This window comes from Candoia aspera, chromosome 1 (assembly GCF_035149785.1).
Source record: "Candoia aspera isolate rCanAsp1 chromosome 1, rCanAsp1.hap2, whole genome shotgun sequence".
NCBI lineage: Eukaryota > Metazoa > Chordata > Lepidosauria > Squamata > Boidae > Candoia > Candoia aspera.
In genome coordinates this window covers 277,196,690-277,221,112 of record NC_086153.1, presented here as the reverse complement: position 1 = coordinate 277,221,112, position 24,423 = coordinate 277,196,690, and the positions used below count along the sequence as shown (strand labels likewise).

At 39.8% G+C, this 24,423-nt stretch overlaps 1 protein-coding gene across 2 annotated transcripts in view; it reads right to left on the bottom strand.

Moving 5' to 3' along the window:
* Window positions 1-24,423, bottom strand: part of RGS6 (regulator of G protein signaling 6) — a 269,892-nt gene that overhangs the window by 232,763 nt on the left and 12,706 nt on the right. For both annotated transcript variants that reach the window (XM_063289842.1, XM_063289843.1), the window contains exon 2: window positions 24,258-24,358. In XM_063289842.1, the coding sequence (XP_063145912.1) occupies window positions 24,258-24,358 (101 nt within the window). The remainder of the gene's footprint in view (window positions 1-24,257; window positions 24,359-24,423) is intronic.

Sequence of the window (24,423 nt, the reverse complement as noted above, 5' to 3'; positions counted from 1 at the left end):
TATGAAGTCAGCCATTCATGTTACCCATCAGCCATTTGAAACAGGCTGTTCTGATCATTTCAAAAGTGCTTTGAACTTGAAACAATGTTCACATTGAACTGTGTTTCATACTGCTAGGACAAGTATGAGGACAGGGGTTTCTTAAACCATATATTTTGCAATTAACTAATGCAGCTTTTAATATCTTTTTGCCAATTTCTCTTCTTTGCTGTGATTGGAATAGAGGAACTATTTAACATATTCAAGAAACATTTGCACAATGTCCTAATAGATGCTTTGTTCATTCTCTGCTGTGTACAATAAAACTTAATGCACCAAACTGAACTCAGTTATTCAAATTGTTTATCAGATATATTCATATTTTTCAAGGTACAATTGCATTCTGAATTAAAAGACACATTTTGACAAACTGCTTTCATATTTGTTTAAAAATTTTATGAGTCTTTTCCTAACTCGATTTTAACTTGTACACATTGTTGTTGTTTATTCGTTTAGTCACTTCCGACTCTTCGTGACTTCATGGACCAGCCCACGCCAGAGCTTCCTGTCGGTCGTCAACACCCCCAGCTCCCCCAGGGACAGGTCCGTCACCTCTAGAATATCATCCATCCATCTTGCCCTTGGTCGGCCCCTCTTCCTTTTGCCTTCCACTCTCCCTAGCATCAGCATCTTCTCCAGGGTGTCCTGTCTTCTCATTAGGTGGCCAAAGTATTTCAGTTTTGCCTTTAATATCATTCCCTCAAGTGAGCAGTCTGGCTTTATTTCTTGGAGGATGGACTGGTTGGATCTTCTTGCAGTCCAAGGCACTCTCAGAATTTTCCTCCAACACCACAGTTCAAAAGCATCGATCTTCCTTCGCTCAGCCATCCTTATGGTCCAGCTCTCGCAGCCATATGTTACTACAGGGAACACCATTGCTTTAACTATGCGGGCCTTTGTTGTCAGTGTGATGTCTCTGCTCTTAACTATTTTATCAAGATTTGTCATTGCTCTTCTCCCAAGGATTAAGCGTCTTCTGATTTCCTGACTGCAGTCAGCATCTGCAGTAATCTTTGCACCTAGGAATACAAAGTCTTTCACTGCTTCTACATTTTTTCCTTCTATTTGCCAGTTATCAATCAAGCTGGTTGCCATAATCTTGGTTTTTTTGAGGTTTAGCTGCAAGCCAGCTTTTGCACTTTCTTCTTTCACCTTCATCATAAGGCTCCTCAGTTCCTCTTCACTTTCAGCCATCAAAGTGGTATCATCTGCATATCTGAGATTGTTAATGTTTCTTCCAGAGATTTTAACTCCAGCCTTGGATTCCTCAAGGCCAGCTTGTCGCATGATGTGTTCTGCATACAAGTTGAATAGGTAGGGTGAGAGTATACAGCCCTGCCGTACTCCTTTCCCAATCTTAAACCAGTCCGTTGTTCCGTGGTCTGTTCTTACTGTTGCTACTTGGTCGTTATACAGATTCTTCAGGAGGCATACAAGATGACTTGGTATCCCCATACCACTAAGAACTTGCCACAATTTGTTATGGTCCACACAGTCAAAGGCTTTAGAATAGTCAATAAAACAGAAATAGATGTTTTTCTGAAACTCCCTGGCTTTTTCCATTATCCAGCGGATATTGGCAATTTGGTCTCTAGTTCCTCTGCCTTTTCTAAACCCAGCTTGTACATCTGGCAATTCTCGCTCCATGAATTGCTGAAGTCTACCTTGCAGGATCTTGAGCATTACCTTACTGGCATGTGAAATGAGTGCCACTGTTCGATAGTTTGAACATTCTTTAGTGTTTCCCTTTTTTGGTATGGGGATATAAGTTGATTTTTTCCTATCTGATGGCCATTCTTGTGTTTTCCAAATTTGCTGGCATATAGAATGCATTACCTTGACAGCATCATCTTGCAAGATTTTGAACAGTTCAGCTGGGATGCCGTCGTCTCCTGCTGCCTTGTTATTAGCAATGCTTCTTAAGGCCCACTCAACCTCACTCGTCAGGATGTCTGGCTCTAGCTCACTGACCACACCGTCAAAGCTATCCCCGATATTGTTATCCTTCCTATACAGGTCTTCTGTATATTCTTGCCACCTTTTCTTGATCTCTTCTTCTTCTGTTAGGTCCTTGCCATCTTTGTTTTTGATCATACCCATTTTTGCCTGGAATTTACCTCCGATCTTTCTAATTTTCTGGAAGAGGTCTCTTGTCCTTCCTATTCTATTGTCTTCTTCCACTTCCGCGCATTGCTTGTTTAAAAATAATTCCTTATCTCTTCTGGCTAACCTCTGGAATTTTGCATTTAATTGGGCATATCTCCCCCTATCACTGTTGCCTTTTGCTTTCCTTCTTTCTTGGGCTACTTCTAGTGTCTCAGCAGACAGCCATTTTGCCTTCTTGGTTTTCTCTTTCTTTGGGATGTATTTTGTTGCCGCCTCCTGAACAATGCTGCCAACTTCTGTCCAGAGTTCTTCCGGGACCCTATCTACTAAGTCCAGTCCCTTAAATCGATTCCTCACCTCCACTGCATATTCCTTAGGAATATTAGTGAGCTCATATCTAGCTGATCTGTGGGTCTTCCCTAATCTCTTTAGTCTGATCCTAAATTGTGCAAGAAGAAGTTCGTGATCTGAACTACAGTCAGCTCCAGGCCTTGTTTTTACCGACTGTACAGATGTCCGCCACCTTTGGCTGCAAAGGATGTAATCAATCTGATTTCGGTGTTGTCCATCTGGTGAAGTCCATGTATAAAGCCGTCTCTTAGGTTGTTGGAAGAGAGTGTTTGTTATGCAGAGTGAATTGTCTTGGCAAAATTCTATCAGCCTATGTCCTGCTTCATTTTGTTCTCCCAGGCCATACTTACCTGTAATTTGAGGTGTCATTTGACTGCCCACCTTAGCATTCCAGTCTCCTGTGATGAAAATAACATCTCTTTTAGGCATGTTGTCCAGTAGGTGCTGCAGATCCTCATAGAACTGCTCTACTTCAGCTTCTTCAGCATTTGTGGTTGGGGCGTATATTTGGATCACTGTGATGTTAGATGGCTTGCCCTGAATTCGAATTGAGATCATTCTGTCGTTTTTTGGGTTGTATCCAAGCACTGCTTTAGCCACTTTACTATTAATTATGAAGGCTACTCCATTTCTTCTGTGGTCCTCTTGTCCACAGTAGTAGATCTGGTGGTCATTTGATGTGAAGTGGCCCATTCCAGTCCATTTCAGTTCACTGACGCCCAGGATGTCTATCTTTAATCTTGACATCTCACCAATAACCACATCCAATTTGCCCTGGCTCATAGATCTTACATTCCAGGTTCCAATGGTGTGTTGATCCTTAGAACATCGAATTCGCCGTTCACCACCAGCACCGTCGGCCGCTAGCCGTCCTTTCAGCTTTGAGCTAGCTGCGTCATCACGTCTGGGGCTAGTTGAGCTCATCCTCTGTTCCTCCCCAGTAGCATTTTGACCATCTTCCGACCTGGGGGTCTCATCTTCCGATGGTATACCGACATATCTCTGGTTGTACTGATCCATTTAGTTTTCACGGCAAGAATACTGGGGTGGGTTGCCATTACCTTCCCCAGGGATCGCATTTAGTCTGACCTCTCTGTCATGACCTTCCCGTCTTGGGTGGCCCTTCACGGTTTAGCTCATGGCATCATTGAGGTGCTCAAGCTCCAGCACCACGACAAGGTAACGATCCTTTGCTGAAGCTTAATGATCCATTAATGATCCTTTTAATATGTGGACTGAAAACAGCAACCAAAAAATATTTATCTCATTTCTAATCTCATTTCTCAAGCTCTCTCTGTCTCTGTCACTGTCTCTCACAAACACACACACACACAGAGAAAGAGAGAGAGAGAGAGAGAGAGAGAGAGAAAGATGCCCAAATACACTGCTACAATATTTTAGATAGAATTGGTCAGCTGAAGCTACAACTCATAGTGAACTTTTAACTAGGTTTTGAGCCCATAATGAAAATAACTGAGGAGTATGTTGGTTTTTCTAGGCATCTGGCAAACTCCATATGAACATACATTAAGCACAGCTTCAGCCAAAGAGCCAACATCTATTTAGAGTAGGATTTTTGGAAACTACAGTCAAGCACTTCTGGAAGAGAAGAATGCACTAGAAATGTTAAAAAATTAAAAAGCAAAGTACAACTAATGTAGAATAATGCACAAATAACAGTGATTTAAGAATTATTGAGCTAACTCAAATGGCTTACATACATTAATCATTCAAATTTCTAACTTTAATATCTATAGATCCAGATACACACCATTAATTTCAACTATTTCTACTTAAACCTTGCAATCTCTTTAGTCAATGTTTCCATAGTTCACAGATGCCTTCTGCGGTATAAAAATAATAGACTCTCATACTTTCCAGACTTCTCCTCTACTTAAATACTTATAAATAATCAGAATTAGAAAGGTGTGAAGGTCATATTTATTTTATATTTTAAGTGTTTTAATTGTAATTGTTTTAACGGTTTTATAGTTTTATTGTCGTAAGCCTCCCAGAGTCACCTGCTGAGATGGGCAGCTACAGAAATCAAATAAATAAATAAAAAAATACTTTTAAAAGACAACATAAAAACATAATCAGTCTTTTAAAAAGTGGAGAAGAAAGCAAAAAAAGAAAGGAGGAAAACAAAGGAACAGAGAAGGAGTGGGCAAGTTGTGGTCCTGGAACATATAAGCCCACTCCCAAGCCCTCAGATGTTCCTCTTCATTTGACACCAAAACCTGGATTAAATTATTTAATATTAAGGCAGAAATTTAATGCTTAGGGACTGAAACATTATTTATTTTTTCCTTATTGCCACTTTCACTTTTTCTGCCTGAATCCTCCTTTTGAGTGCAGACTAATATGGCAGACAAAACGGACAGAGCATAAAAGTTTTCCTATCCATATGATATGTAGTAGAGCATGTCCTTACTAATGCTGTTCTAATTTTTTCTGGTTATTCTACTAACCAGTTTGCTGAAATTTTAAAAAGCCCTATGTTCAGTCAATATGCATCCATATCATGGACTAGATGCAGTTGTATCAGTAATGGGAAGTCAAAAACATGACAAACTTAAGGAGTTGGAAGAAGAAGAGAAAAGATAGTATAAAAGATGAAAACTTATGACTGTGGAAAACATTACCAGATATACAAGATTCCACTATCATTTTCCAATCTAATAATCACTGAGAGTTCATACCCTGGTTCTCAACTCTTACAGGGGTAACCTAATTGAGCACAGAGCCATTTGTCTAAATAAAGATGACACTAGAGACCAGTCTCCCATCCTGGATCTCACAAAGCACTACAAGAGATAAAATCCTGCATAAACTAGTTACAGTAGAGTCATTAAGAGAGAGTGTTATTAAGGTTGGGTCCATAATTCAGTGGAATTATAAGCGTTGAGTCCATAATCCAGCATCTGCAGCAAGATTCAAAGATTAGGCAGCAAAGCATTGTTACAGTACTGGGAGAGGTTAAGTTAGCTGCAGAGTCAGAGTGATGGCTTGTATTCATGGCACAAAGTAGTCCAGGTTAAACTGCAACATTTTTCCAATGCCTGGTCAAATCAGATTACAAATTTCAGTTTCATTGGGAATAATAAGTCTACTTAACTCCCACACGCTGACACTGCTTTGAACATGTCCAAAAACCAGGTTGCCTTCATGCCATTTCTTGGGTTGCGGCAGTTAAGACTAAGAATATTTCCTTCTGCCATTTCCATCCCCAGCCCTCCACAAACAAGGGAAGGAAATGTTTGCACTACTTCTGTTGATGTCACTGCATAACTGAATGGCCCTCCAGAAGATGGGGGACTGAACTGCAGCCCCGATTCCTAGAAGTTGCCCATCCCCACGCTAAACCCTGAGAGTTAGGTCCTAGCTCCTCAGCATCAGGGTCACCAGATGGATTATCCAGCTGTTGTTCTTCCATGCCTTCAGATGAGGATGAATTTGAGAGGGCCATGATACTTGGTGTTCTGCTTCACAACATACAAGCTTTCCATTAAAAAAGAATAAAAAGTTGCCAAGTCGTTAAATAGCTTATGCTTAGATGCTTATGCTTAGCTGCTTTCTCCACTTCCTTAAATATTCATCCATTACATCCTGTTTAGTACATCATTGTACATAGTACAATCATTAGAAATGACATGCAACCTGTAAGGGACTGGAAGAATAACCTTAAGGAACAGGAGGAAGAGCCACAGCCAAGACAATGGTCAGATAAGAGAAATCTAAGTCCAAAGCAGGATGTAATTTGAGAAAGTGTCTCAGACTTGATCTTCCCTAGTTCCCTTTAGGATAAAGGCAGGGAAGGGGGAACCACATTCAGGTTTGCAAGATTCTGTTACTGTAACCCTATAATAAAAGTAATTTTAGTGTTCATAATTTTGGTGTCCAAATCTGGTCTACCTTGAAGGCTGACACAATCAAATAAGTTATGGTTTGAATTTACCCTCAAACTAGGATTAAAAGTACTGTATATGCCATTATGTGTGAGGGTGGATTAATTAGAAAAAAATAGTAACACATTTTTTAGTTATACAGAGATAGTAACTAACAGAATTGATTCTGTACCAGGACAAGGTATAAGAAAGTATGCAAGTAAGAAGCTTTTCCGTATTACTTCAGTGACACCTACTCTAGACACTAGGGTAATCACTAGATAGCATCAAAGAAATAGAGGAAATTCTGACTCTTTGCAGCCATCTAGTGATTATCCATATTTTGCAGCTCAGATCTGGTAGCCATATACTGGGTGGCATTAAGCAGCCATCCTGTTACTCCTCAGTCCCTCCCATCAATGTTATATTGGGGCACTGAAGACCTTTAGTGAAAGTTCTAAGCATACAGAACAGCTGCCTCCACATAAGTTTACAGTAGCCCGTTGATACAAGATAGGGTCCACTTAAATCCTGGTTCAGAAACCTCTGGGAATGATAGGGATATTAAGAATGCATCAAAGCATAAGGTTTTTCTTTTCCACATATTTTTTTCATGGGAAATAAAAACTCAAAATATATTCTGTGCCTATACATACATACATACATACACACATACAGTATTCCAAAAGAAACCCATGTATTTTCCCAAGCTAACCTTTATATTATGATTAGGGCTATGAGTTCTTAGCTGAAAAGATCCAAATCCAAGGCTAGATGGCAGCAAAGAGTTAGAATTTTCTGTATCTCTTTGTGGCCATCAAGTGGTCATCTGGATTTCTGCAGGCCAGAACATATAGCCCTAAGTTTGTTAGGCTACATTATATACCAAATTAAAAGTGCAAAAGAGTATTATTTGTGAGAATAGGTGCTATAGTCAAATGACTGACACTTAATCACATATATGCTCCAAAATGTACAATTTTTGCTTATCTGCATACTTGCACAGGGACAGTAATGCATCACCCATCAGTAGGGGTTCATCTGATAAGTGATTTTCCCCTTATCTTTGCTGGAAAATTACTGTGGATAAGTTCCAGGTTAGACTGCATCCAGCATACTCCCAGGCAATCCCTATATTCAGATCAGATCAGATCAGAGCAAGCACACACACCACTCAGTGCAGTTAGCAAAAATGGAACTGGATGTTTATTTATTAAATACATGCAAACCTCAAAAACCTTGTTAAATGGAGAAATGGGAGAAAAGGCAGGTAAAAGCAGGTAGAGAGACATGAACAACAGGCAAGAGATAAAAGAACAGAAAGTTTAATAACAATCTATTCTCTGTCTCTCTCTCTCTCTCTCTCACACACACACACACACACACACATAACTTTTCAGAGCCACTGAAAACCATACTGTAGCTAATTAGCATGGACAATCCAAAGGAAATTGTTATTTTATGTACACAGCAATAGCAGAAGAAAGATGGAAGGTAGGATACCGGGTAACCATCCTCTATTCTGCACCATGAAGAAAACTATTTGGTAGATGGGGATGATGTATGAAGCACACTTGTGGGTTGGAAATCTTTCTTTACCAAATATTGGCTAGGAGAACATGGCGGGAGCACATATCTCTATTAAGGAATGCTATTACTCTATGGGTCTCTGGCAGGGAATGGGTTTTATCTCCCCATCAGTGATTTTTTTCTGCAAGGACTTTTTTTAAACCAACCCAAGTCTATGGAGCAAATTTGATCTTGTATGAAAATCAGAACTCTGCCCTGAAGTCAGCTGGGGTACTTCATCACTCTCTTAGCATTTCCAAAAGAACTTAAAAACATCTCTCTAGGACTTTTACAACTGTTGTAATAAGTTACCAGTTTTTTTAGCATAGTTTTAATAACTCTTGTTCAGTTTTGTTATATATTGCTTGGGTGCTATATGTATATCCTATAAATTCCTGCAGATAAATTAAGAACAGATTGAGGAAAGGTTGAGAAAGGTCAGCATATGCAAATCCAGGTCATTGTACTTCCAATGATGAAACTAATTGGTATAATTTAATATTAATCCATTTACTATGGTTCATCTCTTGCTTAGTTTTTAGGATTGTGCTTGATATACTTCAGTGGAGAGGCTAACCAGGAAGTACAGGTGAACAGTTCTCTCATTTCAGCTGCTCTCCAGATACAGAAAAAGACAGAACACAAGAGAGTATATAAATATCTTATAAAGCATGGCAACACTCAATAATTAATTTTTTCCAACAAGTAGTAGTTTTTATTTCAACAAAGTTTGGTAGTAAAAAAAAACCACATCTGCTGTCTCATTACCCTTGACTTGGCCCAAATTTAAAAAAATGAAGTGTAAATATAGAAACCATTTTTTTAAAAATGTTACTTCAAGCAACAACATGGCATGTAATGGAACCAGCCTCTTCTTTTAAATAAGAATTTAGCCCCAGCCATTTCTTGTCATTTCTTCCTTTTCCCTCAGAGACTTTACTGCTGACATTTCATAAGGTTATTCTCTTTTGTCTCTGCACTGAATGGATGCTGCACCCAGGGTGCACAGTCCATGAGTTCACAGTGTATGAGTTCTTTATCTCATACATTTCCTAATCTGAACCCTTCTAGATCTCCTAGACTTCAACTCCCATAATTCCTAGTGAGCACATCAGGTTGGGCAAATGTGAAAGTGGCTTGCCTGAATGAAAATCACATAGGTTTTGAGGAGGGCAAAACAACCCCTTTCCCTGCCTGAACTTTTTCCTCATACTTTTTTTGGTACCATTATTTAGCAACCTTTACAAGACAATGGAAATAAGCAATTTCCAACAAAGTTAAGGTACCTAGCAGGCTTTAAAAAAATAATAAGAGAAGTACTTAATACTCAGTGGTACTCCAAAGGACCAAGGAGGTTCATTAAAAGAGCAGAGTTTGTGTTTTAAGTATTACCTATTCCACATTTTAGGATCTGGAATATGGAATAGCCCTGATTCATCATGTCTAGATGAAAAGATCAGAACAAATTATAATAAATAATTCTTGTTGTACATATAGAAACCAACCCCAAGAAATACAGTTGTTAGGGACAATATTTCTAACATTCTCACACTTTAAAAGGCTAGTATATTGAATGATTGATTATGTGCCATCAAGTCGTTGCCTCTTAGTGACCACATAGGTTTTCTTCATGATGATCTGTCCCTAACCTGGTCTTTCAGGTCTTCCAATGGTGCACTCATCGCTGCTGTAACTGAGTCCATCCACCCTGCTGCTGGTCATCGTTGTCCTCTTCTTTTCCTTCCTTCTACCGTTCCCAGCATTAGAGCCTTCTCCAGAGAGCTAAGTTTTCACATAATGTGTCCAAAGCAGATTGATTTGATCCAAAGCAGTGAGAACTCTGGCTTGGTTTGTTCAATGATCCATTTGTTTGTTTTCTTGACTATCCAGTATTCCCAGGAGTCATCTCCAACACAGAAGTTCAAAACTATCAATATTCTTGCTACCTTGCTTCTTCAAAGTCCAACTTTTGCTTCCATAGAGTGTCACAGGGAATACTATTGCTTGAATGATTCTGATTGTTGTAGTTATAGACACATCATAACATTTGAATGTCTTTTCCAAGGTCTTCATGGCTACTCTACCAAGCGCAAGTCTGTGGTGTATTTCTTGACTGCTTGTTCCATTACTTGTTGATGGCTGAGCCTAAAAGACAGAAGCTTTCCATCACTTTGGTATCTTCACTGTAAATTCTAAGGCTAGTTGTTTTACCTATTTTCATTAGTTTGGTCTTCTTTATATTTTATTCCCATTTTTTTCACTGTGCTTCTTGACTTTTATTACTAGACCTTACAGATCCTTTGCATTTTTGGCTATCAGGGTAATGCCATCAACATAACACAGATTATTGATGTCTCTTCCTCCAGTTTTAAAACCATGCTCATCTTCTTCCAATCCAGCTTCCCTTAATATTTTTCTTCTTTTCTTCTTAAGTGCTACCCTCAGTTCTACAAAAAGTTGAGGATGACTGAAAGCCAGAGACTTTGGGGAGAATGACTGCTGCTTTGCTGATCAAGCAAAATACTCTACTGCTGATGCACTGACTATAGCCAACAAATCAGAAAATTATCTAGCAGCTGAATCTAACTTCATATATACTTTATATAGTAGCATAACTGGTTAAAAACTAGCTAGTGCCATTATTATCACTACATTAAAAAATATAATGGAGGGTATTTTTTAAAAAGTTTATTTTAATTTATTCAGGGGTCTCAACATAGGGTTAACTTACTAGATGCTTTAGGGGACACTGTGGTGTTATTCAAAAAACTAGACACCTATCATAGAACTGGTTTCTCTAATTTAAATAAAAGATTTAAGGGGGAATATTTATTGTACCAATTCTCCTCTTACTTGAGATATCAGGCCTCTTTTTCCACCTCACCAAGACTTAGGTGGAGGCCCCTTCAAACCCCTGACCTTGAAGTCTCATCCTTCAAAGTCAATGATCTGATGCAAGGAAAAGACACTGAGTGAGAAGAGATTCTTCTCCATATGGAGGCAGGTACAGAATGAATTGGTCCAAAATAATATCTGGATCTTTCAATATAGGTGGGATTCTGGGAAGGATCTGAAGGAGAAGGAAATGTCAATATATGCCCTCCTCCCAAAAGGTGCCCTTGGAGGCCATTTGCTCATTTAAACCATTAGACAAAACATTAATTTGAGCCTCTTCATAGCAAGTTTTCTTTTAAAGAATTCATCTTGGAGAACACAGGAACAAAATGCTCATTGATTTGTATTTAACATCAGTTTTGTCAGCAGTAATTTTAGATTTATATACAGAATGCTGAGCTAAACTAAAAAGCACTACTTTGGACTGCATCCCAGGATTAATTAGAATACATAATATCAGAGAAAAGAGCTATTCCTAAGAAAAAGATGTTTCAAATCATAGGTTAACCAAATAGCCTTAGTCATTCATCCCTGGCTTCTACTACAAAGCTCCAGCTTAATTTCCTCTCCCCACAGCTACTTAACAATTAATAGCCCAAAGTCATAAAATCAGCCGTATAAAACTTGAGATCTGTGTCCAGGAAACTGCAATCTTAAACCCTTATCAAAAAATATCAGCAGTGTTTGAACACAGGATAACTCTCTGAAAGACTTGCTACTATTACATTAGGCAGGTTGGAAAATCCAAGTCATGCTCACAGTGTGCAGTACAGTCTAGACTTACCCAAGTCATTGTGGCCAACTTCCAAACGGGACCAGATGAATATGAAAAGATGTTGTGTTGTGGGTTCCTCGTATCCTGTTCATATATTTCTGAGAATTTTCCTTCTGGCAAAAATCGAACTAATTTGAAATTAGTTGATTTTTGAAGTGCTTTTGATTTATTTACTTTTTAGTATAAATCAACATAAAGTGCAGAACACAACTTATAGATGAGATTTCTTATGCCTATGGTCATACTATTTCCTAATGAGTAATGATTTCCACATATTTGCATAGTTGTGCCTCATTCCAAGGTGTGTCTAATTTTCCTGTCTCAAATTCCACCCGCAGTGCCTTTGAAGACTTTTTGGAAATGACCAGAGAGATGTCTTCTTCCATCATGACATTTTCCCTACCCTGCACAGAGAAGATTCTCAACTTTGATTTCATTCTTCTAACAGCTAAAGACATGATCATCCACTCATGCTGTTTATTATGAAACAGCTGAATTGACTGCATGATGATATAATTTACTTTGCTGCAGCATGCTGAATTTTTTATGCTGTTCTATTTTTTGTGCAATTTAAATTGAAGTTTTATATTTGTCATATCCTGCTCTGATAGCTCCATTAAACAGCAAACTAAAAATATTTTGAAATAAAAATGGGGCAGGGTAGAATTCAGAACAATGACATATTGAGATTTCAGTGGATGCATAAAAGTAATACTGGCCATGACTCAATATACCACTGAATTTGACCTTTTCCTACTTGGTGTTCTTCAGAGATCTTTAATCAACAATTCTCAGAATTTCCAATCATGCTAGCTGGAAATCCTGAGGGCTACATTGCTTTAAGTAGTATCATCCAATTATCACTTAACTTAAATCCTAGACATTATATTATCTATCAGAAGGATTATAAATACAGTGATACATTTCATTTTTATTACAAAGCTCCTTGTGGGGAGATGAAAAAGCTTCCAAGGCTGTTGGAAGGAAGGAAGGAAGGAAGGAAGGAAGGAAGGAAGGAAGGAAGGAAGGAAGGAAGGAAGGAAGGAAGGAAGGAAGGAAGGAAGGGCACTCTCCAGTCATCCTTAACTTCTTAGCAAGAGTACAGAAATGGCTTGCCACTGCCTCATTCTGTGATATCTTTCCCTTTAACTTCCCAATCCAGCCATACTCCTGGGATTCTCTACTTATCTTCCATCCAAGTATAAACACATTCAACTCCTAGCTAGCTTTTCCAGATCAGCCAAGTTCAGCAGGTGCTATCACCTGCTATAGTTTTTAGCTCCCTACCCCTAGAGCTGTAAAATTTCCAGAAATTTTAAGGCCTGCCCGTTTTTTTCCCCCAAACAAATTGGGGCAAAGTAAAAAAGTTGCAATATTTATTTCTATTGCATTCTTTGTTCATATAAGTTTACTTTACTATTTTAGGAACACAAATTCCAATATGTAGAGTTGATTTACTAACAGGTTATGATGGCTGGTATCCTTATTAAATGTCCAAGTATAATGTGTTCCAATAATAGTTATGTTTACCAAAGGAATCAACTTTATAATATTTTAAGATATTGTTTCCCACAGACTGTAAGAGAAGCTCTTAATTTTCCCCTAAATACAGAGTTATATATTCTGGACTTCAAGGGTCAAAATGTTTTAGAATAATTGAGAAAATGGAGTCGGGGGTAGGGAAGAGACCAGCAGGATTTCTTACATATATGTTTTGCCTTTAGTTACAGTGTTTAGTCTTTAAAAAAAAACAAAAAAACTAGTACCTCTATTAACAATTTCTGCCTTTCTGCAGCTAAAATTTCATCTTTATCTCATTGATAGATTTTGGATTCTGAAAATGAGTTTGCTCAGATTAAGATGAGCTTTCCTATACTTACACCTATTAATCCTTTGTGTGCAGGGTATGCAAAGGAAAATTTGAAATATATTTTATTTATTTATTTATTATTCACATATCTATTACTGTCCATCTCCACCCAAGAGGGGGACTCTGGGCGGTTTACAATAAAATTCTCCTTAAAACCTCAACACATAAAGTCACCAGATCAGCATCTAGAATACTAAAATAATAAATATAAAATCCAAGTGGGAAAATTTCCATTCAGTAGGGAGAACTCTACGTCACCAGCCACCCCAAAGAAGAGCTTTTGCCCTTCCCATCCCAGGCAAGGTGGCAGAACCAGGTCTTCAAACCCTTCCGGAAGCTCAGGAGCGAAGGGGCCTGCCTCACTTTGGGGGGCAGAATGTCCAAAGGGCGGGTGCCACTGCAGAGAAGGCTCACCTTCTGGATCCTGCCAAGTGAAACTCCCTTGCCGACGGGATCGGCAGCATGCCCTCCCTGCATGACCAGGTGGGATGGGTTGATGTTATGGGAATGAGATGGTCCCTCAGGTAGCCTGGCCCCATGCCATGTAGGGCTTTAAAGGTCATAACCAACACCTTGAATTGGACCCAGAAGCAAACTGGAACCCAGTGCAGCTCACACAGCAAAGATGTTACGTGTGCTGATCTTGGGGCACTCATCATTACTTGCACAGCCACATTCTGGACCAGCTGAAGCTTCAGGATACTCTTCAAAGGTAGCCCCATGTAAAGCACATTGCAATAGTCTATGTGGAAGATGACCAGGGCATGAGTGACTGTTCGGAGGGCATCTCAATCCAGGAAAGGGCGTAACTGGCGCACAACATGAAGCTGTGCAAAGGCCCTCCTGGCAACGTCTGCCACCTGCTCTTCAAGCAGGAGTCATGAGTCCAGGAGGACCCCCAAGTTACGCACCGGTTCTGAATGGGGTAGTGCCACCCCATCCAGAACTAAAGATGACAACTTCCCAGATACCGAGGAGCTGTCAATCCACAGCCACTCCATCTTACCAGGGTTCAGCTAACCCCATCCAGACCCCCACAGCCCCAGGCACTGAGAGAGGGCAGCCACTGCATCACTTACTTCACACGGGATGGAGATATATATCTGGGTATCATCAGCCTACTGATGGTACCTCATCCCGTGGTGATGGAGATCTCACCCAACGGTTTCATGTAGATGTTAAAAAGGAGAGGAGAGAGAACTGAACCCTGCGGCACCCCACACAGTAGGGGTCAAGGGTCGGATCTCTCATCTCCTATCACCACCGATTGGGACCAGCCCTGGAGGAAGGAGGTAAACCAGCACAAAACCACGCCGCCCACCCCCAACTGCCTGAGCTGTCCCAGAAGGATACCATGGTTGATGGTATCGAAAGCCGCTAAGAGGTCCAAAAGAGCCAGGATGGATGCACTCCCTCCATCCTGCTCCTGCCAGAGATCATCCATAAGCACAACCAATGCAGTCTCTGTCCCATATCCTGGCCTGAAACCTGACTGAAAGGGGTATAGATAATCCGTTTCATCCAGAATCCTCTGAAGCTGTAATGCCACCACCTTCTCAACCACCTTCCCCAAAAAGGGGAGGTGGGAGACTGGATGAAAATTGTCTAAAACAGTAGGGTCCAGTAATGGCTTTTTGAGGAGGGGGTGCACCAGTGCCTCTTTAAAGGCAACCGGAACCACTCCCTCCCTCAAAGATGCATTAACCAACCACATGTCACCTCCTGGGCTGCCTTCACAAGCCAGGAGGGGCATGGTCTAGGTGACACATGGTAGCATTTGCAGTCTGGAGGATTCTGCCCACTTCCTCAGGCCCAACAGGATCAAACTGTTCCCAGATAACAGGGTATGTTCCCTCGGCATCTCCTCAGACTCTGCCCCACACTTAAGAGTCCAACTTGGAACGACTCTGAGTGATTTTATCCTGCAGATGCTCAGCAAACTCCTCCACATGGCCCTGTACGTGGGAGATGGAGCTCCCCTTACCTAGAAAAGATCAAGTAGGTTTAAACAGGGCCGTTGGGCAGCATTCTGCGGACTCAATAAGAGTGGAGAAATATTGACGTTTCGCCACTCTTACCACCACAAGGTAGGCTTAATGGAAGCTCTAGACTGTGTTCGGTCAGATTCGGTGTTTGCTTTCCTCCAGCAGCACTCTAGACATCTCTTAGCCCTCTTCAAAACCCGCAACTCCTCCGTGAACCATGAGCACCCTGTGTTATTCATTATTCTAAAAGAAAATATTTTTAAAATTTGTATCCTTTCCCCCTTTTTCTATTTTCCCAATTTTTAAAAAACAAACAAAAATAGCTTTAGGGGGAAAAGCAAGTTTTTTTTTAGTCTCCCCAAGTACCTATTCTAATTCCCCTTCAACTGTCTATTTCCAACAATAATTGTCATGTAGCACATACCAATACACACATAATTATTTCCTTAATACAGTCCTATGCTCCCTACTCAATTATACCTTGACGTGATTTACAATAAAAATAGTTAAAATAACAAAATTAAAATTAAAACAATAGAAATCATATTTGTTAAAAATACGGGAGGAAGGAGGGAGAAAAATGAAACAGAACCATTCATCTGGTTTTATCCAGGGAAAACATGGGGGAGATTTCAAGAGGAACCCAAAGATGTAATTGTAGGCACCTCATGAATTTTAGGGACGGTGTGCTTTACTATCTGGTTTTCTGCACCTTCAACAGAGACTATTCCTTTTCTATGGAACTCAGTGAGATTTACTTCTAGGTGGATGCTCTGATCTTCACTTTGGGTCCATAGTAACATCCTGTTCTTTTTCAACATTTCAGGCAAGAAGTTGAATACAAAAACTAGTTATTCCGGTATCTCTACTTACAGCCTTTATAATAATGCCATTTCCATTATTTCTGTTTGTCAGTGTTCATTTCAAATCATATGGACAAATTCATAGATTCTTAAAGGAGTATTGGTTGCCTGCCTTACACAGTATTCAGTGAATGCTGGGGGGGGGCAGGGGGGAGGATTTAAAATGGAATAAGTAATAGGAAAAAAAAACATATTCTGTGCCTCCTTCATTTTCCACTTAGGAAACAATCTTAAACACTCCCGCTTGAAATCCCTTGGGGACACTCATCAACCTAACGCATATCAATTTAAGCTTGTTTTCCAGGTCACTTGGCTTTTTCCCAGCATCTCTGTTTTTAGAACTCCCAGAAAAGGAACAGCAATATCCACCCAAGACAACTCAGTGTTCCTGGAGCTAAGATTGTATTCTAACACATTAAAAGAAGAAATTCTGACCCAGCTGATATCTAGGATTAATTTCCTCTAGAATTATGACTATGTCAAGGCCAAGTTGTTGCACCCTGCGGTGTAACTGACTGATTCATTATCCTTTTATTTCTAAGATCTCCTTGTGGTGATCCCAACGTTTTCTATTCTCATTTTTGCAGTCTACTGTACCTAGACCAGTGTTTCTCACCCCTGGCAACTTTAAGCTATGCAGACGTCAACTCCCAGAATTCCCCAGCCAGCATTGCTAGATAATCTTTTTTTCTATGTGGTGCTCACAGGCTAGCCAATAAGGCCTGGGAAGATGATGTGGGTACTACAGAGGAGATCCTTTCAGTTGTAGCATACACCTTTGCAATTCCCCAAACAGGAAGGTATCTCCACTGGTGGATTTTAAATGAACTTTGAGGATGTTTTTATTCCAATCAGTGTTTTGGTGGACCTATTATGCTTAGACATTTTTAACTGACTTTGAAGGATGTCGTATTTATTGTGCATATGTATGTTTCTAACAGTCTTATGACTGTGATGTACTAATATTAATGAAATAAAGACATGGATATTAATACAGAGTCTTTTGAAGTTGTTAAGCGCAAACACTGTATTGGCTGGAGAAGTTAAAGAACTATATGTTCACTTTCAGTCCAAGGAATATAGAAACTTACGTATCCAAATGAAATGTATGGTTTTACCAGATTGCATCACTGGTGAGAAAGAAAGATGAGGAACTAAGATATGGTAATTCTATAGTTTTAAACAGTTGCCCAGTTGCATGGCAGACTAATCAACATTACAGCAAAGCCATCTTGTGTAAGGTTAAAACAGGAGAAGCGATAAGCAGAGTGAATATCAAACTTAGCTGCTGGATGTATTTGACAGCAAGGCTTGTACATATCAGATATGAATCAGTATGGCTTTTCATGTTGCCTCTTTCTGCCTGGGGATGTGGGGATAAAATAAAAATCATCACCTTGGTTGATTATTATTGAGCCTAGAGTATTTCCTTCTCCCAATTGTTTGAATGTAACTCTGATTCCAACGTGAATGCTGAACTATATAGAAAACTCAAGTGTTTTATACTTTTGAGTGTGCAAGACTAGGGCAAATCTCACTTGCTCTGAAATAGCCTTATCCATCTAAAACAGCAATTGTGGTTTTCATGGAGTAAAACTGTTTGAGCTTAGCATGTTTCCTTAGACTTCTGCCCTTGTTAAACCAATTCCAATACAGCAATACTATTAAGTCTGATAGTTCTAATCCTTAATTTTTATATGCATTTTGATTTCCCATTCATGTGTATTTTGTGTCTTCTCTGCTGTGAATTACTCTTCAAGTGCCTATTCCCTGAACCTCACTGTTCCTCTTCTCTGCATTGTTTAATCCTGGTCATTGCAAGATGTTCTTCCTTGCCCACCCACCACCCACTCAGACCCTTCATTCCTCATACATTCCTATGGGGTCTGTGCATCTGTATGTGGAAAAAGATAAATTTCAGAGTAGGCTATGTTCATGTTGGGCTGGAGTCAGAAGTTACAAACCATGGAGAATTACAGAAGCCAATTTCAGGAAAAGGGAAATCAACCATTGGATTTTCTGTAATCATGGAAGTAGCTACTGAAATTCTTCATGTGCCTTCTACTTCAGAAGTTACAGTGTTCCCAGTGATTGGCTCACCACATAGATTAGCAAAATACTGTAATATTTCAGATGGTACTGTCTTTCTGAAGTTATAGCAGAACACATCACTCTTAAAGGTATTTTCTGAGCTTAAGGCTCTGGAAATACTTCTCTTTGACTTGACACTGCATGTAAACAAGCATCTCCACAAAGCAGAACACTGGTGGGATTCATAATTAACTGCACAGAAAAGGAGGCATCAAGTTACCACTGACTCTCTTGGCAGGCACTGATCTCACCAGTTTGATCTCTCTTGGAACAAAGATGGATGGGTAACTGACAGTTGCAGCAAGTGATGGGCAAATCTGTCCATTTCAGTTTATTTATTCTTCTTTTATTTTTTGAAATCTTAAAACTTGAGTTTCCCATTTCTCATTGTTTTCATTTACAAGTTCAGCTCATTCCATTTCAATACTAGTTTGAGATTTAAAAAAAAAAACACTCAAATTTGTATTATTTTTGTGCACACTTTCCAAACTTAGTTTATTTGTTTAACATTTTACCTAATGCACACAATTTCTGCAAGTCATTTCATCTCACATATATCGTTTACATATTATTTTTATGAAAAGACGCTTTTCTGGGAAGGCTTGTGCATTTCAAAATTTGTAAGTGTAATTTTTGAAATCTACCCGAGCTTCAGTTAATGTATAGAGTAAGGAAGAGGACCTTGACAGAAATATGCAGGAACCATTACCTAGGCAAAAGGAGCCAAAACATTTTTTAAGTCCAGAACAATCAAACAACATTCAGGAGTGGCTCTGGCAGACACTCCCTGATTCACTGGAGCATAAGAAAAAAGAGGAGGTACAGCTCAACCAAACTTGCAACAAACTTCTGTTATTATGGCCAATCTCAATAAAAATAGTTTTAGCCTTTCTGTGGAGTTGATTTCCTGGTCTAGTCTGACCTAGTGGGACTGAAAGATAAATGTGATTTGATAATGTTTGCTGGTGCTGTAGTAAGCTCTGGAATATATACAGCAATCCTATTAGAAATTAATAGTCTTAGTAATATTGATGTTGATGATATTTACGTTTATTACCTCACTTTACAGGATTCAGCTTTAAAGGGGCTTTTAAAAATAGGAAATAAGAAAATAAAGCAAAACAATTATATATTGTTGCCTTCAAAATTATCTATACATACTCTAATCATCCTCCAAAGCTACTTTCCCTCAAGCTTTGTTCCAAAAGATTTGTTCCAAAACAGCATATGCCTTGAAAGATAGCACACAACTAGAGCAGAATAAATATCTAAGAGCAACGCATACTTTATTATCTTGAAAGTTTACTAATATATTGTCTGACAACAATTCAAGAGCTTTATGGAATTATAATTCTAGAGGTATATCCACAGCCAAAAATATGAATGTAACCCAAATGATCAGCTTTTGAGATTGCCTGATATTATGTACGTTAAACTTGTATTTATCTTGTATCCTGCCAGTTAAACATCTTGACTGCCTAGATCAGTATTCTTCAATCTGGTCCCTTCCAGATGTACTAGATTTCAACTCAAATCACTGATTAGATCCAGCATGGCATTCCATGTTTGCTGGAATATATACAAAATGGTCTTTCATAGATGGCCAGCACTTCTGAAATGTTTACAGTACAGTATATTATGGCCAGATAACCAAAATGGCTGCCATAAGGAAAATTACTATTCCCAAAATGATTACTATGGGTGTGTAACCAGAAGGTAAACTTGTGCTGTTGTGCCTACACTGCCAGCCTTCAGCAATATTCAGCCACCCCAGATTATCTACAGCTTTTCTTAGGTAGGTGAGAATATAAACAGAGCACAGGATTTCAGCCATTTTTGTTTTCTAAGAGCATCCATGAGGCCTACAGCTGTTCTTATAAGTAAAGATATTAAATGCTGGGGCAGAGTATCTGACAAATAGCAAAATAGCTCTCTGGGAGCCACTTTGGGAATGTAAAGTTTAACACACATGGAGGCCTTGAGAAGTTGGCCTGGAAGTACATCTCTAGAGGGGGAGGGCAAATGTGGGGCAGGTAAAGAAGAAAAAAGAATGGAGAAAGCTGTATTTTAAAAAAATCTCAAACTGTTCCTGATTTTTTTGTTTATTCGTTTAGTCGCTTCCGACTCTTTGTGACTTCATGGACCAGCCCACGCCAGAGCTTCCTGTCGGTCGTCAACACCCCCAGCTCCCCAGGGACGGGTCTGTCACCTCTAGAATGTCATCCATCCACCTTGCTCTTGGTCGGCCCCTCTTCCTTTTGCCCTCCACTCTCCCTAGCATCAGCATCTTCTCCAGGGTGTCCTGTCTTCTCATTATGTGGCCAAAGTACCTCAGTTTTGCCTTTAATATCATTCCCTCAAGTGAGCAGTCTGGCCTTATTTCCTGGAGTATGGACTGGTTTGATCTTCTTGCAGTCCAAGGCACTCTCAGAATTTTCCTCCAACACCACAGTTCAAAAGCATCTATCTTCCTTCTCTCAGCCTTCCTTATGGTCCAGCTCTCACAGCCATATGTTACTACGGGGAACACCATTGCTTTAACTATGCAGACCTTTGTTGTCAGTGTGATGTCTCTGCTCTTAACTATTTTATCAAGATTTGTCATTGCTCTTCTCCCAAGGATTAAGCATCTTCTGATTTCCTGACTGCAGTCAGCATCTGCAGTAATCAAGGCATGTTACAGTAATATATGGAGGTTATGATTAATCCATTTTTCAAGCATGGCAGAACCAATAATTAAATGTAGAATCATGCTGTATTTTAAGTAAATAACATTTGAATTCAATAACTGAAGACTAGTGAAACTCAGCAGTGCTTCCCCAATGTAAATAGGATTGATTACTGATTAGATTCAAGTGCAATTTCCATTTTCAACCATTCAGATGAGCATGCGCTGAAGACACGTAATTTGTTCTATTGGCATTTTTGTTCTTCACCCCCTCCTCCCAAATTCCATTTTTCATAGACGAACAGCACTAACGCAGAGATCAATGCACTTAGAGCCAAATGTAATTTTAAAATTGCAAATGCAACACTTTATTTTGTTTACCTATGTATTTTAAATATCTGTTGAGTTAAACATCAAAGGCACATTTCACCACCATTCCTTTTTTAATTAGGCTTGAATTAAGAATTCTTATGTAGGAATTGTCCTCCCTCCAGTTTTACATGAGGAGCAGTTACTGGAAAAGCTCTGTGTTAAAATTACTTTCATGTCAGTAGTTCGATACTTCAGAGATTTGTTTGTTTGTTTGTTTATTTAAAACATTTATATGGCCACCCATCTTAAACGAAACTCTGGCAGCTCACAAGCCAAGGATAAAAACGATATATACAAACAATAAAACAAAAGCAGTAAAACCAAATACTGAAATACTTGGAGCCACAGCTAAACTTTCCAATGCAATCCACAACACCCACCTCCCATGCTAATCTCACTTTATCCCTGTGCTTGGGGGGAATGCCAGGTCTTAAGTGTTTTTCAGAAGATTAAATGGATAGGGACCTGCTGGACCTCAAGGGGAAGGGTATTCTATAGAGCAGGGACTGCAATGGAAAAGGCACACCTCCTAGGTCCCATAATATGGCAGCATTTAAGAGAAGGGACCTGGCACATGCCTACCCTATCTGATCTGGTGGGAGGCATATGTCATCAGAGAGAGATGGTCCCATAAATAACCCGGTCCCTTGCCATGTAGGGCTTTAAAGGTAATAATCAGCACCTCGAATTGCACCCAGAAGGGAACTGGGAGCCAGTGCAGCTCAGGCAGCAGGGCTATAATGTGGGCGAACCTAGGGGCATCCAATACTGCATGCACCACTGCACTCTAGACCAATTGTAGCTTCCAGGTGGTCTTCAAGGGCAGCTCCATGTAGAGCATGTTGCAGTTATCCAAGTGGGTTTGCAGTAATCCAAGGCATGAGTGACCACAAGCAAAACCTCCCAGTCCAGGAATGGGTGCAATTGGTACACAAGGTAAATCTGTCCAAAGGCCCTCCTAGCCATGGCTGCCACCTGATCCTCAAGCAAGAGCTGTGAGTTTAGGAGGACTCCCAAATTGTGCACCAGCTGTGCCCGTGGGAGTGCCACCCCATCCACAGTCAAAAATGACATCACCTGGGGGGCCAAAAACCCAAAGCCACTGTGTCTTGCCAGGGTTGAATCAAAGCCAGTTCCTCCCCATCCAGACCCTTACAGCCTCCAGGCACTCAGTCAGCACTCAAACAGCATCATCTGCCTGGCTGGGGGTGGGGATGTATAGCTGGGTATCATCAGCATAGTGATGATACTGTGTCCTGTGCCATCAGATGACCTCACCCCACGGTTTCACGTACAGAGGCAAAGACCAGAGCCCTGGGGCACCCTGCATTGCAGTGGCCTAAAGCTTGAGCTTTCCTCCCCTCCCAACACTGACTGAAACCAGCCATAGATGAAGGCAGGGAACCACTGGAAAACACTGCCTCCCACTCCCAACCCCCAAAGCTAGTCCAGAAGGATACCATAGTCAATGTATCAAAAGATGCTGAGAGATCCAGGAGGGCCAGGATGGTTTAGCCCAAATGATGTGTGATATATTGGCATGGGGGGGGGGGTGTTTCTAAATTTAGTTTCTCGGGAAATCTGGGTCCCTACACCAGGACCATTCTATCAGATTATGCCCAGCTGTATTGGTCTTTGCTCAAGGTTGAGCAACAGGGCAGAACTCACCTTATAATATACAGGGTTAAAATAATCAGTTAGGGTTTGACCTTAATTATGAGTAACTTCCAAATACCTCTAATAACAGGGTTGTATGTACCCTAATACCTCATTATACATGGAAGCATCCAAAGAAGAATTTTTATGTGTATTTTTATTCCAGGCACAGTGAGTTATTTCTTGTAGGGATCCAGCACTTTCATAGATTTCTATGCAGCTATTCCAAGCAGGTAGAACATTCTACATCAGGGGGAGTGGTGCAAAGTTTGGGTGTTGGATGAGGCTCTTCTCTTCAGATTTACTGCTGTAAGTTTAACATAGCGAGATCATCCAGGTACTACTTAAAGTTCAGTCCCTTGAATGTTGGCTCAGAATTGGGCTGAATTCAATGGGAACCACTGCTATGGAAGTATGTATAGGACTACAGCCCTATTGTATCACAGTGATAACATATTCACCTGTATTTTGCATTTTGATGATGATTAGCAAAAGACCAATATAGTAAGTCCATTAATTGATTTGAACTTCTTTTTCACCTACAATGATTTTTCACCTCCCTATCACAGCTCCTGCCCTCTGGAACAGCATTCTGCTGGAGATACCTATGGCTACTCTCCAAGGATTCTGGAAGTCCCTTAAACTGGGGTTAGGGTCCCCGTGAAGCCCCTGTTGAGCCTTCTTTGAATTTTGGGGAGTGCTGTTTTAATCTAGGCATTCATGTGGTTTTAGCTGTATTTTTAACTTATGTATTAGACATATTGTAAGCCACCCAGAGGGTTTTTGGAGTTGGGCATCCTTAACAGATCCAATAAATAAATAAACTAGGACATTGTAGCAACAGCTTTAATTAATTATAAAACAAATATGTTTGTCATAACTACCCCACTTGAAAACAAAGCAAGGAACTGTTGTTGCTACAGTATTGCTCTTTTAAAAAAAATGATTCATCCTGGTGGTATACTTTGAAATACATTAACTTTTTGACAAATCCTTTTAGCTGACTAAGTAAAGATTAGTCAATAAACCAAAGCAAAATACTAACTTATATTTTTTCAGAGTTAATGGTACCTTAATCATCTAATTCAGAATTTGGCATGGAAGTTATGAATGATTCTTGAGTTTCTTACCTTTCGGTAAACAATCATATTTGGAGAACTCTCCTCTTGATCAGCAGTTTCCATGTCACTGGATCCCTGGGCCATGATGAACACACCTCTTCTCAACCAGGCTACAAAGGCGAGAACAGGATGTAATAGTAAATTGTAAGAAAACAATCTATAGAATAAGTCTCAA